The sequence below is a fragment of the Calypte anna genome, chromosome 3 (genome assembly GCF_003957555.1).
Source record: "Calypte anna isolate BGI_N300 chromosome 3, bCalAnn1_v1.p, whole genome shotgun sequence".
In the NCBI taxonomy this organism is placed as follows: domain Eukaryota; kingdom Metazoa; phylum Chordata; class Aves; order Apodiformes; family Trochilidae; genus Calypte; species Calypte anna.
This window is the reverse complement of record NC_044246.1, coordinates 41,879,580-41,895,116: the sequence shown is the minus strand read 5'-3', so window position 1 is coordinate 41,895,116 and position 15,537 is coordinate 41,879,580. Positions and strand designations below refer to the sequence as shown.

The window sequence follows — 15,537 nt, the reverse complement described above, 5'->3', positions numbered from 1 at the left end:
TGCTGGTCCTTGCTGTGTTTGGATGCAGGCAGTTGCACCTTCCCCAAAAGAGGACGATGCTTTCCCATGGGCAAACATTCATGCTCAGAAGGCGACCATGTCATGTGAGTAAAAAGGGGGTGATGTTTGACCCACAAAAGTGTCCGTCTGAGCTTTGCATATTTAATTGCTGCCCAGTGCAAGCAACAAAAGTGGTCAAGACAGGCAGATTGTCCCAGCTAGAGAGCTAGTTGCATTGCATAGCTGTCTCCTGGGCAGTTAGGAAGGATGAATCCTGCCCTTTGCTGTCTGCAGAAGCATTTCAAAGCAGATGAAAAGGAACAGACAAAGAAGAAAATACGTGCTACCTCTGACTCTCTTAAAAAACGCATCAATAAAAGGTCATGCACAGAAACATTGGCAGTGAGTTATAGAAACAGAAATAGTTTGGAGGAAAAAGCAGAGTGAAATTTTCATTTCTAGTACAGATGTTATTTAAACCAGCTGAAGACAAAACTGACTTTCAATTGAATCACCCTCTCCTACCATAGGTTTTCCAGATGTTCATGTAAAATGTTAACATTTATATAATGTTTACGGGAAACTTGCTCTGCATGCCACTATATGGTTTAACTTTAAAGTAGCGTATAAATGGGCGAAAACATTCTCAATTATTTTCTATCTCCTTGTTTTAAACATTGAAAAAGTAGGGAAGAGGTGAATGTTTGAGAGAAAAAGCTGTGATTTGTGTCTATGGCACAGGTCACATCATAGAAACCACAATGGATTTATCAATGATACATGAACAGCACATAGGGCTAAATTGGAAAAGTCTGCCATTAATAATTCAACCAGTTGCATTTGCACTAACTCACATGTGATTTTTCTTCAGTCAGCAGCATGGAATCTAAAGCCTGAGCTGCTGGAACAGGTCTCTGCTGTCTCCATCATGTGGGCTAGGACATGGGGGAGGCGAGGTCAGGGAAAGGACCTTCTGATAAAGTTTTTTCACCAGAAACATCCTAAATACAGTTTTTCCCTCTGAGAGAAAGAGCTGACTTTGCCATGTCATAAATTTTTTGCACCCCAGCCTCATTCAAGACAACTTTTTAACAAAGCCATTTATTCTGCTCTGTGGCTTGTAGCTAGCCCACAGGTGACTAGATAAGGAATGCTTAGCAACAATGTATTTTTTTCACACTTTCTTGACCAAGGTCATGAGAGAAAACCTGCTTGAATGTTGAAAGAAGTATTTCCAACAGCTGAATAAAAAATCTCTATCACTCTCCTCTCTGTTCCCTTTGAAAAAGGAACTTCCATGAGACCCTTTCACAATCAATACACTGTGTATATTTGAGGCCAGTCTTTCATGGAGCTGCCTTTAAAAATACATTCTTCAAATACGTGTTGCTTCTCACCCCTTTATTAATATAACAGCCACCTTTCCCAGAGGGGCTTAAAGAGAAAGAGAGAGAAAAAATAATCATTAAAACAAAGCAATTCTGATGCCTCCTGAGATGGTTCGTCTGGTGTTCAGTATAGCCTTTATAAAACAGCACTGCTAATTGCACAAATTCTTGGCATGCATTCGGAGCAATGCCAGTTTTAATGCACAGAGTGGATTGATGTGAGCAGTACGATGGATTTGTATTGATTATACATCTTCAACTTAAAAAAAATCTGACAGCAGCACAGGTTTCACTAGCTTCTCTGCTGCTGTTGTGTGATTTTTTTTTAAAACTAGATTATATTATCCATATTTATTTTCTCTATGGTTTATTTTCTGTGATGGATTAGGAGAGAAGAAAATGCAATCTGCCTTCCTTCGAGGCTGCCTCAGAGCCACTGCCAGTTAAGAGCTGTAAAGCACTTCAGAGGCACCAAGTGTTCTTGCAATAAGCATGTGTCAGCCCAAACCTGGACCTCTGTGTCAGGGAAGAGGCAGATCCAATTTGAGCAGGCAGCAGCTTCATGAGCTGACAGCTGGAGGCACCCTGTCAGCCCTTCTTGGAACTTGGCACTGGGGCAGAGGGATTCAAGTGCCTTGGGTTTGGCCAGCTTTGGGCCTGGCCAAACAGGTCACAGCTCTGACTATGAGGGGTGCAGTGAGCTGTGTGGCTCCTTTCTGCCACTCCAGCTTGATATTGCACCCACGTCTTTCCATGGCACTTCTTCTGTGGGCAGGGTTGTGCTTCTGACACGTGTTTGGACAGCAAGAAGGCAATGAGACTTTGTTCTGTGGGGTTCAAAATAATGGGTGTTGCACTGTCGAATCTCAAAAATAAGGATTTAATATTGATCTTATTGCTACACTGGTCTATCAGGGGCCTGTTTCTATTGACTAATAGTTGGTAACAAGGGAGAACCTGCTGGACAGTTAAAAAGAAAAGGTCTCAATAACTTCACAGATAAATGAAGTGTAAGTAGGCATGTTAACCTCAGAGGAATCTTCGCTCCTACTGCAGAGGGGAAGTTGATCATCTCCCACTTCAAGAAGGATCGAGCTCATCCAAGTTTCCAAGTGGGGCACTCAACAGTTCGGCATAGAATGGTTTTCCTCAAAAGCGCTGAGATCTGACTCTGAGGCAAAACCAAGATCCTGGTTATCCAGCTCATTTCAGCACATACATTAAGTGGGTTTCACGTGGTGTCTGCCTTCCCTTTTGCAGCCACGGGACGAGGTGTGCAGGAGAGGTGTCTGCTGCTGCCAACAACAACATCTGCGGCGTGGGAGTTGCCTACAACTCTAAGGTGGCAGGTATGGTAGCAATTCAAGATGTAAATGGTCTTCAATCAACTGTGCCTGAGGCAGAACTTCTGCAGTCACAGGGAGCAGTGATTGTCCAAGACAGGACTGCAGATTGGCACTGGGCCGCGTGTTTATTACTTTTCACAGTAGCCAGGGAGAAGAGTGTGTCCCACAGCTTCACCTTTTCAGTTCAGGACCTGACACAGCCTCTTTAATAACATTGCAGAAGAACAGCTCGGCTCCTTCTTATGCCAACTCTTGTTTGTTTGCTGATTTTCAAGGCTTCTTTCTTCCATTGTCACAGAATCATTTTGGACAAATCTCATTTTGCAGGAGATGAAATATAAATTCTTGCTCCACTTAAAAGGCAAATTTCATGCTGCTCTTATTCTTGGGGCTGCTGCAGGGCAGGCCCTGCAGTGCTGCACATCTCTGCAGTCATTGGTTTTCTCTGTTTTAACAAGTGATGCAGAGTGGTAGGAGCAGATTCACCAAATGAAGTGGGTTGTGCCAAGCACCCAGCATTTGCACCTGAGGTGTTTTGGGTGTTTTTTACCTCTGAGTAGCTCCTGTCTGTACTGGCAGAACACAGGGATTGGAGTGAGCTAGTGTCATGGACAGCATATGTAAATTTAGTTTAAAGACATCCAGTTTTCCCATTTTAAGACTGTTCCATGACAAGAACCAGGACAGAGCAAACAGAGATACATGATTATGACTTTTATTTCATTCCTCAGTCCACACTAAAATTCCAGTGTGGGTGCACCCATTGCTTCCTGGGTATGGTTCCCCGTGTGTGTGTACACAGCATCACAAGAGTCTGAAGAAGGCTACGTTTTACCTATCACCTGCATGACTGAAAGCTGAGTCTCCTCTGTAGAAGGACACCAAGCAATGTTTGCTAAACCATTTCTTGAAGAGATCTCACTGAGAATTAGTAGCTGGCCAGACAGGTTTAGTGCATGTCCCCTTTTTTCAGGAGCAGTAACATCCAGAGATGGATGATTTCGTATTTACATTTGAGTGATAAGTGCTTATTGAGGCATGGGATTTTGGGCAAGCCTCATTTGTATAATTAGTATAACTGCAAATTCCAGATTATTGCTTAAAATTCAAGAGGTGAAGTACTTTTCTGATGGCCTACAAATAATCTTCCTTATCGCCTTTGTAGTAAAATCCCCAGATTTTTGGAAGTGTCAGCCCCTCCTGCCTGGGGACAGCACGCACCTGTAGCACCACCGTGTGGTCACTGGGAATGAGGAGGTTCCCTGGGGCTGGGGATCTGCTCCTGGTGTGGTGCAGAGTCCATGTGTGCAGGTAGAATAAGAAGTTGGTAGCCAAAGATCTGGGGCATCGCGTGTTTTGCTTCTTGTACTTCGTGTGCACTTTGCTTTCTTGCCATAAAATCAAACTTGGCTCCTCCTGATGTTCCTCCACCTCCCCAGGGTCAATAATTAATTCCCTGGTTTCAGTGCAGATCTGCATTTTACAAGTATGCGGATGGGTTTTTTCACTCACAGAACCTTCATAATTTCTAATTTCTGAATTCATAATTTCTAACCTGAATTAGCAAATCAAGACTATGCAGCTTTGCTCTGGTTTCTATTTGAAGTTTATACTACTACTTCGAGCCTCACATTGGGCATTTGATTTTTAAGCCACCAGCCTGAATTTGTAGTTATACTAATAATACAGTTGAGGGTGTTGGGCATGATGCATGCGAGGACTTACACTGCTGTCACATTCTCTGGCTTGCTTTGGGCCAACACTTTGAGGTTTTATGAAGCTGGCATGTCCTGGAATTGTATTGTTTAAACTCTAACTTGATTTCTAGTGCTGTATGGGTTAAAGGAAACAGCTTTTAGATTGCTCTTTTTTTTTCTCCAAATTGCATCTGCATGTTGACACAGTGATATTTTTCCAGAAAATTGTTGTTTTTCTGATTAAATTCTGGAGAACCAAATTAAACAGAAAAAATAGCTTGAAAAACTATTTAAGTGTCAGCTCATCGCTGAGTATAAACTAGAGGTGGGGGGAATTAATCCTTTTTCCCTAGTTGTTACAAAATACTATTTAAATACTGTTGAAGTTGTTTAAATGTTATGAAATTTAAGATTGCTGAATACTGCTGTTTTAAAAGTGCTTTCAAATAGTAGGTGGAAAGAACTGTAATTAGAAAGCTAAGAAGGAAGTGTTTTCTTTCTGGGCCACGCTGCATAGCTGCGGCTGGATGTTTAAGTGCTACCATCCTGTTGGATAAGCACATCCTGGTGAGGTGTGAATGGTGAGTGCAGGGTTGCTGAGTGGGTGAAACTGGCAGTGAATTAAAATACCTGTAACTGGGAGACTTGTCTTTCATCTTGTGCTGGGTAGTGCATAATTCATGTTTATGGTGATTAAATCTACAGGTATTCGAATGCTTGACCAGCCTTTTATGACAGACATTATTGAGGCTTCCTCTATCAGTCATATGCCTCAAGTCATAGATATATACAGTGCCAGCTGGGGACCAACTGATAATGGGAAGACTGTGGATGGACCTAGAGAGCTGACACTGCAAGCGATGGCAGATGGTGTGAACAAGGTAACAGTCTTATTAAATAATCTGGGTACTGGGGCAGAATGATATGTACACACTCATGCTGAAACTAGGGACCTGGGAATACATGGTCCTGCTACAGATGTTGCACAACACAATTGTATAAGCTGTCCCAGCTTTCAGCATATTCCAAGGTCCACTGAAATACTGTGGCATTGCTTTTATTGTATAGTCTCAGGATACTGTGCTCTCGTGCATGGAAACGTGTTTTTAGTCACTTTAAATATGCTTTTCGTATGCCATTACAGTCAAAGTGGAAGAACCTGGTCCAGGTTGAAACATGCCAGCTGTATTACTGACATCACATTTGGTGTGCTACAGTTTAATTATAATTTTGGATGTGTAGTGCCTTTCAGGTCACTCATATATGATCATTGTTATAGCTCTGATGGAATCAACTGTTCATATGTCCACAAAATAATTATTATTGCCCAGTCAAAGGAGCCTCCGTGTTTATTCCTACCTTTCCACTTACTTCTACGAACCGTCTGTGGTCTTTGTTAAATACATTTAATGTCATCCGGAAGTCTGTTAGAAGGTTGGGTAAAATCTGTGCCACAACTGAAAAAGGAAAAGAAAAAAGTTCAAAACAAACAAACCAACCTTGCTTGTCACTGTCTCCATCTCTTGATGGGTTTCTGTAGTGAAAAAATCTGAAATTCCTCAGAACATTTGAAGTGGTCTTGCACAGAGATCCACAATTACTTGTTTTTTCCATCCAAATTATTTTTTCCTCTTCTTTGTGCCAATTTCTCCCACTCTTCACCACCTTACTGTGAGCAGCACATTGAGTTTACCTTGTTTTGTGCCATAATTAAATCTACTGCTGTGGTAGGTCATGAAGAATCTAAAGTTTTCTCAAATCCTGAGCCTCAGATGTTTTTCCAATAACAAACAAAGTCATCTTCATGCTGTTGCCCATCAAATTAGCAATGTGCTAATGGAAAAACACAGGAAGACTTGTCACAAATTTCTCCTGAGTCTGCCGAGTTTTATAGTATAAAACTGACAGATCTCTGACAACTTCAAAATCACTGTGAAGCCATCTTACCCAAGCTGTGCTTCTTTTCATGCTTTTTGTTCATTGGTCTAGAGTTTCCATAAGGATCCTCTTAAAAAATTCTGTCTTGAGAAGAGTCTTTCTTAGGTATTTGACACAGTTGATATATTTTTAGGAAGGCCTTGATGTCTTAGTTAATGGATAGTTGATCTTCCACTGATGTTGTCTGGAGCAGTGATAAATTGTGAATACAGAAGAATTCCCATGTAATTTTTGTGTTATTCTCCTCCCATGCAGAACTCATCTAAAAATAACAGAAGAGGCACTTAATAACCCTGGCAGGGGAGTGCAAGCTAAACTAAATAGAAGTATTTTACCCTCTCAAGAGAAGCAGATTTTAATTTGAAGTACTCTTTTTCTGCAGTTTGGTATTTAAAAGATCTTTCAATTAACTTGCTATCATATCATTGCATGCTTTAGTTTATGCATTTATGCTGAAGTTAACCTTCTCTTTGAATGTTAAGTATAGGAGAAGGAATTGTTCTCTTCCGTTCTCTTGTCTGGTCATAGTCTCATACTCAGGAGTGCCATGCATATTACTTTTTTTATTCCTTCCCTTCAAAAGAAGTTTGAAATTTTCTTGAAGAAATAGTTTGCAATATTAAGGCCAGAAGGAGCCCTGGGTTGAATGCTTGTTAAGAGAGAATGGTGATGCTGAGCTGCACTATGGGAAGGATTATTGTTGCTGTTCCTTATCAGAAAGCATAAGATGAACAGGAGAGCCTGTGTCAGGAAACCAGTTCAGTCAAACAGCCATTAAAGAATTAGAGAGTAGAAAGGGTAAGAGTGGATTTCTGCATAAGAAAGATATTGTTGTCCAGGGAAAACACTTAATTTTATAGTGGAAGTGTCCCAGCTGTCTCCTGGCAATACATGTAGGAAAGGAGAGACAGCTCCACCTCAAATAACTCCCTTTGCATTGTTTACCCTTATTATTATATTTTCTGTCATAGAAGGTTTTTTTGGGTATCATTTGTTCTGATTTATTTTCACAGAGAGCCATATTTTCTGAAGTTGTTTCAAGATGTCAGTGGATGCTGGGGAATCTTCATGGTGGTTTGAAAAATCTACTACAGACATTCTTACATGTAAAGGAAGACTAACAAGCCTTTGATATAATACCCTTTTATCTAGTTTAGGTCAATAATATATGTATCAAATTCTTTATTGACTGTACAAATCTAAATCTGATTAATGATAATTTTTCAGTATAAAGCTCCCTCTTATTAAAGAGAAAAGCATTTTCTATAAATGAAGAGGCAAATAAATGTAGGATTTCTTTTTCTCAGTATATCTCACCAGTGATGGTTCATGAATTAGTGATGAAGCTGAAATACTGGCAGTGAGGAAGCAACATGCTGAGAATAAAAATGTGTTATTAAACTAGAAGCAATACTTTCCTTTCCTAGAAGGAATGTAAGATCTTTTGCACAGAGCACAATCAATATCCCTATTTCTAATGCAATAAGGTATAAACAATATGTGGGAGTGTAGTGAAATGAGGCAACCAGGTGCCACTAATTGCCAGGGAGTGAGCATGAGCTTGTGTCAAGCCCACCTGTGCCTAATTAGGGTGGGCCCCCACTGCGCATGAGCAGGACCAGGGGGTCAATAAAAGGAGCTCATGCTCACTCCCTGGCAATTAGTGGCACCTGGTTGCCTCATTTCACTACATGGGAGTGATACAAAATTCTTATGGAAAAAAATGCAGTTAATTGAGTTAACAAACACAGGTAACATTTACCTTGTTGCCGCCACACTTGGGAACCCAGTTCAAGGAGGAACTTGCTGACAAGAGATCCCAAAACTGCTGGGATATGACGTGTAACTAGTCACCTGATAACCATGAGAGGATGAAAACTGCAGAAACTGTGAGACTTCTTGTTTCTATGTCAGCTTTTATGGCTTGCAGCCATAACCAGGTGGGCTAAGGCTGATATCTTACCTGTCCTCTTCCATTTCCCATTCATGGCATTTGTTTGGCTAATTCTTGCTCTCTGTCTGAATCATACCTTCACTTAGGTGTGCTGTTTGCTGTAAGGTAAATAGAATGAATGTATGTAGTGGTAATGAATGTAGTGGTAAAAGACCATAACTAAGGATGGCAGAATATATCCTTTATGGGCTCTTTTACTAACTGCATTTCTAAAGCTGAACATGGAGGGGATGGTGTGTGCCTGAAACTGGTGTCAGCATAGTACCTGTAATCAGAAGGTATTGAGAAGGGGACCCAAGCTGCGTTTTGTTATTAAGAGACTGTACAACTAATTTTAAGTGCAGTGACTTCTGTTCAGGAGCAGCAGTCAGTAGTGTGACTGGGCCACTAAACAGTGGTCATTGCACTGAAAAGGTAAACGAGCTCATGGCTGAATTAGCAGGCACTTGAGAATGGGGATTGAAAGAGTTTTGTACACACAAACACCCACAGGCAGTTTGGCAATTAGCAGCACTGGTTGGACACAGGCAAAAAGTCTTCCCTACTGCAGATTCCAGCTACTAGAAAACACGTTTGGGGCATAACTGGAAAGGACTTAATAGAACTTCTCAATTCTCTTATTTGAAGACCAGGCTGAAACTTGTAAATATCCAGTATCTGCCTAATGAGGTCTTGCATTTGCCCTTGGCTTTGAGGCACCTGACACTGGCTGTCCCGTGTGACAGGAGACTGTGCTAGACTGCACCAGAGTTAAATAGCCATTAGGAGAGTCCAGAACAGGCTTATGGACAAATGTTCTTCTGTCTTGTGAAAGATCCGGAGAATGTGTTTCATCTGCTATGTATCTCTAAACATACTTTCCAGGAGCAAAGTTCGGGATATCCTTAATGAGGTTTTATTATCTGGCCTCTAGGTGCTCTCTGAGCCACATCTGTAGTCAGCAGCAGGTTATGGGGTCTAGGGTGAAAAGGTTTGTGGTCTTTTACAGTCTCAGTAAATCACCAACCCAATATTGTGCTGAGCTGTCAAGAGGTGTACCTTAGCCCCTGCACTGAGACCAGGCTTTATATGTTCAGTTTCATTGTTCCTAATCACTCTGTGTCACTTATTTGCATATACATGTCTTTGTTGAGCTTTGGGGGGCTTTTATTTCAGGTGCAGAAATACAAACTAAAATTCAAAGCAGAACAAGAAACCAGGATGATGGACTCAGGAACAAGTGGCCTGGTAGTATTGAGCACAGCTAGAAAACTTACATGGATTGAGCAGTAGTTTAATTTCAGTACAGGAGGAGTGAGCTGGTGGTAGCATTTTATATATAGCATGGCTGGACAAAGCAATGCTGTGTGATTTACATATCCCTTGTCTGCTTTGTGCTTACCCCATTTGGGGGCTGGACAGCTTGCAGGGAGGTACGGATGGTAGGTGGGATTCCTGTGACAGAAAAACTCTCTAAATGCAGACTTTGTTCTCTTTGTACTCAGAATGTATCAGCAGCCAAATTAAACAGGAAAAGGTAACTAGATCAAGAACTAATTCCACCAAGGTTTTCTTGTACATCCTGTCTTTAATGCAATACCCAGTACATGTTTCTTATTTGCTGTTTTATGAGTCCAGTTCTTTCCAGCTTCAGCTACTGGAATTTAAAGCAGTAAAAAGAAGTAATCAAGTTAACCCGGTCTCATATATTGCATTTTTAATATGTAGGCTTTTATATTAGTAGTTTGTGAGGAGCTGAATGGACTGAATGGACTGAATTAATTTCTTGAGACTTCGCTGGCTCAGCCACAGTATAGAAGACAAGATCCATTTGTGCTTCTGCTGGTGAAAATGTTATTGCTTCTGTAATATGGTTCTACCTAAGAAAATGCTGCACAAGTACAAATTGCCAGGGGAGCAGTGTTAAGAATATATAGTCTTATCATGGCTCTGTAATTGGGCTCACCAATGAAAGAAGAAAATATGATGTTAAAACCGAAAGGAAATACTTCTCATTTGCCTCTCCAGGGCCACTGACATGTTGTTTGTGTTTTTTGAAATATGCTGAAGATAGCACATTAATAAAGTATACACAGACGGATACTTCTAACGTAATTCTATTTGCTCAACAGCCAGGTGAGGGTAGGGAAATTAGTTTATGATCTGGCAGCCATCTGATTACTCCATTTCAGAGGAAGCCTTACAGGCTTTATAATTTGGAAGCCCTTTTTACTGCATTGCTATTATGTCTGGAATATGCATTATAATTCCAGGCCTCATCTTATTTATGTAAGCTAAAATCAAACCTTATTAAAACCCCACATGAATAATTTATATCTACTTGGAATTTTGAAGTCACCAGATGGGATATTTTCAGGCTTTTGTAAAACAGCATGATCAGCTTTTGTGACCTGTTGATGGGATACATGGCCTTCTACTGAGTACCTGACCAAGGTGTGGAGATGTGACAGATTGCTTTTCTGCCACAGAAAAATGGGAAATAGGTATGTGCCTCTGAGAAGAGGGCAGGGGCAAAATCCAGGTGGTACTGATTTCTGTTTTGATGCTGGCCTCCTCAGGGATGTCTTGGTGAAATCGAGACCTTGTCAGTTGCAGGTTTGTGCTTTGCATGGGCCTGTGACAGAGCAAAATGCTGCCCTTCACACAGACTTCTTAAAAAGAGCAGATAGCTGTTCTATCAATATGTTGGGGTAACATGGCAATATTTGTAAGATCCACGTGTAAATTATTGTTTTCTATGGAGGCAAGACAATAATGTAGTCTCAAAATGTAGATTTTGATGTTTCACTCTGACCTTTGGAGAGTTTTTTGTCTAATCTCTCTGCTGCAACAGCAGCTGTGTGCTTTTGCTGCCTGGCAAGGCTGGTGTTACAAGCCAGGAGCTTTTGCATACTATTCCAAGAGCCACAGGTGAAGCTGTGAGGCCGGGGTTCATCACACCAGCTGGGAGCTCTGGGCAAGGAAACCAGCTTCATTACTGGTGGAAAGCAAATTGGGTGTTCGGAATCCTTTTCTCAGTGGTAATCTAGCTCAGAAGTATGGGATTGATTTTTGCAAATATCAATATCAGAATTATGCCTGCAGAATTGCTGGACTGGAGTAATGCATTATCATCTATGCTATGCAGCCCAGGATCCAACAAAAAAGAAATGGATAATTAATAGGTTTTGTGTCAGCGTTTTAAAAGTTGTCTCCCTGTTTCCCTGCCAGGGTGAATCTAACTGAAAGCCAGTGATGCCTCTCTTCACCAAAAGTGTAGTTTTCCACTTACTTCTTTTGGCTGACAGAACTTCTGCCAGTTTCAACACTGTCCAGTTTCAACAGTAATTTAGATGTAAGAAAGGGCTTAATCATTATTTTTAGTGAAATTAATTATTAACAATTATGCAGTTAATTGGGGTTGGTGGGTAAGATTTCAGGACTCTGCTGTAAAGCGGTCTAGAGTAAGTTAGGTAAAGTCTTTTGTTAGGATTTAAGAGTTATAGGGCTTAGATCTTTGAGAATCTTGGATAGAGCAGTCTCCTGTACTTGGGAGACTGACCCAAATAGTTTCAGAAATCTACTAGGAGGAACCAGCTAGTTATTGACTACAACAAAATATAAAAGGCTGGCTCAAGTCGTGTTTCTGCCTCGATTTTGCTTTAGATTTTAGCACTCCCCAAGAAATGGGTATAGGAGAGAAGGAAAGGGTTCCAGGAGAGTCACAGGCTACCAGATTGCTCTGAGCAAATCAGCCTGGCAACTGCAGAGATAGCCAGAGGAACCAGTAGAGCTTGTGCTCGATGTGCTGTCCATCTGGCACTGTGTCAGGGATGCAGGAACAGGCAGGCAGGCTCCAGAACACCCTGGCAGTGCAAAGGATGAGCAGCAGTTCAGCAGTGCCAGGGACTCACTGCCTCCCTCCAGCTGGCTTGTGCCACAGAGCTGGGCTGGCAGTGCTCAGGAGTGGTGGGTGGGGAGGCAGAGCTGGGTCTCTGCCTAGGCTCCTGGATGTCTGGAGAGCCACCCCTGATGGAGGCATTTAGAAGATGTGTAGACATGCTTAGGAATATGGTTTAGCACCAGATTCTGTAGAGCTGGGTGAATAGTTGGACTTGATGATCTTAAAGGCCTTTTCCAGCCAGAGTGATTCTGTGGTGCTCCCTGCCAAGTCATAGCTGTGGGCAAAATCCTTGCCTTGTGCTCCCAGCCTGGGGTTATGATAACGATTTGACATTGGATCCCTGGGCTGCAGCCTACACTTTCTGAGGTAATTAGCAATCAGTACTGAAGGACGCAGTTTTTAATTACAAAACAAACAAGTATTTTCAAATAATTCAGTCCAGAAGAGAAAGAAATGCTCTTTTGAGAGGAAAATACTGTCAAAATTAATAGAGGAGGGAAACTGAGTCCTACTCATAAGTCAGTGGGAGTTATGGCAAAGATTGAAAAAGCCATAGAATTTTTCACTTTTCTTGGAAAACCAGCCTTTTACCGCAGCACGCACATAATTTGCTATTAAATTATATAGGAGTTACTGAAACACTTCCGTTTTCTTAAGGGGAAGAATTACAAAATAGCTATCAGATGTCATGCAAAAAGAAGGGTGCTTTGAATTTGTTGCAGACAGCGATTTCCAGTTCTGTAATTTTCCATATTTTTTTCAAGCGTGTTCCCTCTTCATTTTCTTCCTTAGACCTGGGACAGTCCGTAAACATCAGCAAACAATTTAACAGTCCTTATCTTGAAATAGCCTTTTCATTGCACCAAAGAAGAAAAAAGCCAAACCTCTTTACAGTATGCTGCTGCTTTTTATTCTTCTTCTTAATAATACATTCTCACAGTCAGGTGCTGCTGCTTTTTTTTTTTTTTTATATCCTGAGCCCATCTGCCAGCTGGTGTCCTGATGCTGTCATTTTCTGGTACTTGGCTTTGCAGGGCAGGAGTCTTGTTCTTTGTTCTGAGTTTGCACTCCTTGGAAACTCTTATTCTTGGTCTATGACTGAAGGATTAGGCCAAAGCCAGAGGGCATCAGGAACGTGCTGTAAAGAATGTTGTGTTCCTGTTACCCATCTTTTGCAACACTGGGGGCCAAGGCAGGGAGTGTGTGAACTAGAGGAGCTAAGGCAGGGGCTGGGGAGGCTCAGCTGTTACTCACACAGACACTTGCCAGCCTTGATGGGAAGGGTCAGGAAAGCTGTAAGAGATTTTATTTGTCAAATACACCTGTTTTATCTGGATAGTGTGATCCAGCAATCAAAACTTTGTGAGGCAGTGACTTAGGCACCTGTCAGCATGATAAATGAACATAATAACATGGAAAAAACACATTCAAGATGTGCCTGAAGTTATGTAGAGTGTATTAGGCTGCAGTCTCCTGCCAAGTCACTTTTGCAAGGTAGGTCATTAAAGTAGTTTTTCTGGGATTATGCTCTTTAGAAGATGAGAAAAGGGGTAAGAAAATTTATCAGAGATATATTTTGCCGGTAGTACAACATCCTACAAAGGACACTGGAAACAGGAAACCTGATGTTTCTGCAAAGGCAGCTGCTCAGTAGCTGATTTTCTAAGCACAGAGCCGTGCCAAAGATTGAGAAAGGCCTCTTATGGGCTAGCACTGAATGCTCCAAAATCCATTTTTATCAGCTGGAGGTGCAGCTTCAGGTGGCTCAGAAGTGTGGGCGCCAGGCTGTACATCGCTTTGAGAAGACGTGCAGCTTTCAACACGATTCTGGAACAGGATAGTCTTTAAAATTCGTGTTGTTATTATTCTTCTGTCTTCCCTCTTCTTCCTGACTCTTCCTTTACACTCCCTCTGGTGTTTGTAGTGTGTATTATTACCAGTTCCCACAGTCCTCTTTTTGGCCTTAATTTACAGCAACCTAAATTGACTGACACCACGGAACTTTTTATGTTCATAACATTGTGATGCAAACAGGAGCTTTTGATTCACTTTAAATATGACACTTAGTTGACCCAATTGGTATTTTTAAGGTTTAGAATACTAGCATACAGGGAATTGAAAATTTACTTTCCCTAAAGCTGTGTATTTCTGCCTGGTAAATGAAACGATACCCTAGGACAGCCACCAAATGGTTCTTGTGTGCAAACAATCCAACTGCTGCAGGTCTGGCTGTGGGAAATGTAAGCAGCAAGTTCTGAGCATCATTGCAAATAATCCACTTGGGCTGCTACCAGTTTATCCTACTGGTGTTTGCTTCTCTTTCTACTCTCAGCCAAGAAGGAAAGGCACTTCAAATTAGATTATAAAGAGGTGAATTATGGATTTTAACACTAAGCCACACACTTGTGGACATGACTGTCATAGAAGTTGCATCCTGAGACAATTCTCACTTTAATTACAAGCAGAAACTCATCCCCAGCAGCACTCAGCAAGCTAATTCCACCCACATACTCCAGCCCAAATTTCTTGTCCTCCGTCCCCACCAACACTGTTACAGCTGTTTTCTGCCGTTCTGCCACAAATACTTCCCATGAAATGCACAGTAATGCTCAGCTTTGACAGCACAGGATGATTTTACAAGTAAGGCTAAGTCCTTGCTGAACACTGCAGAGGGTAACTCCCAGGGACCAAGCTACATTTGTGAATTTATCACGTGGCAATGAAGTGTTTCCTCTCCCTTTAAAATGGCTGCAAAGAAAAAGCAGGTCGATCCATGCCAAACATAGTGTTCGTGGCACCAGCAGCCACCTGCTCTCTGCATTGGGCAGCAGCCTTTTGGAGGCAGAGATGTGCCGTTGATGTGCCAATGATGAGGCAGGTGGTGGAAAAGTGGTGGGATGGTGTATGGGGGCATGGTGGCAAGCTTGGGATGTAGCCTCTGAAGTGAGTCCACAGCCCAGGGTTGGTCCCTGAAGAGTGAAAAAATCAAAGGGAAAAATGGCATAACTATTCATGTTATGCTGATATTTTTTATTTGTTTGTTGGGTTATTTAATGATTTGCAGGGACTATTCTGTTTTTAGACTGCGTATTTCTGCATCAGTATCCTTCCTTAAAAATCAAGCTATTGATCTCAGATCTTTGTGGGAGTTCTTAGACTGATTTCAGTAAGCTTCTCCATAGTCATCATCTTTATTATGAAAATCTATGTCCTGAGATGTTATGTGCCCCAGTGGCAACAAACCTGCTGTGCAATTTAGTGGATTATAATGCAGCTCACTAACATGCTTGAAATAATGAGGTTGCTCTGTTCAGTGGGGTATAATGAAAAA

The 15,537-nt window shown here is 41.5% G+C and overlaps 1 protein-coding gene across 1 annotated transcript in view; it reads left to right on the top strand.

Annotated features, from left to right (window-relative positions):
- PCSK2 (proprotein convertase subtilisin/kexin type 2) overlaps window positions 1-15,537 on the top strand; it is a 101,783-nt gene that overhangs the window by 74,362 nt on the left and 11,884 nt on the right. Inside the window, exons 7-8 of the mRNA XM_030448334.1 lie at window positions 2,649-2,737; window positions 5,137-5,312. Of these exons, the coding sequence (XP_030304194.1) occupies window positions 2,649-2,737; window positions 5,137-5,312 (265 nt within the window). The remainder of the gene's footprint in view (window positions 1-2,648; window positions 2,738-5,136; window positions 5,313-15,537) is intronic.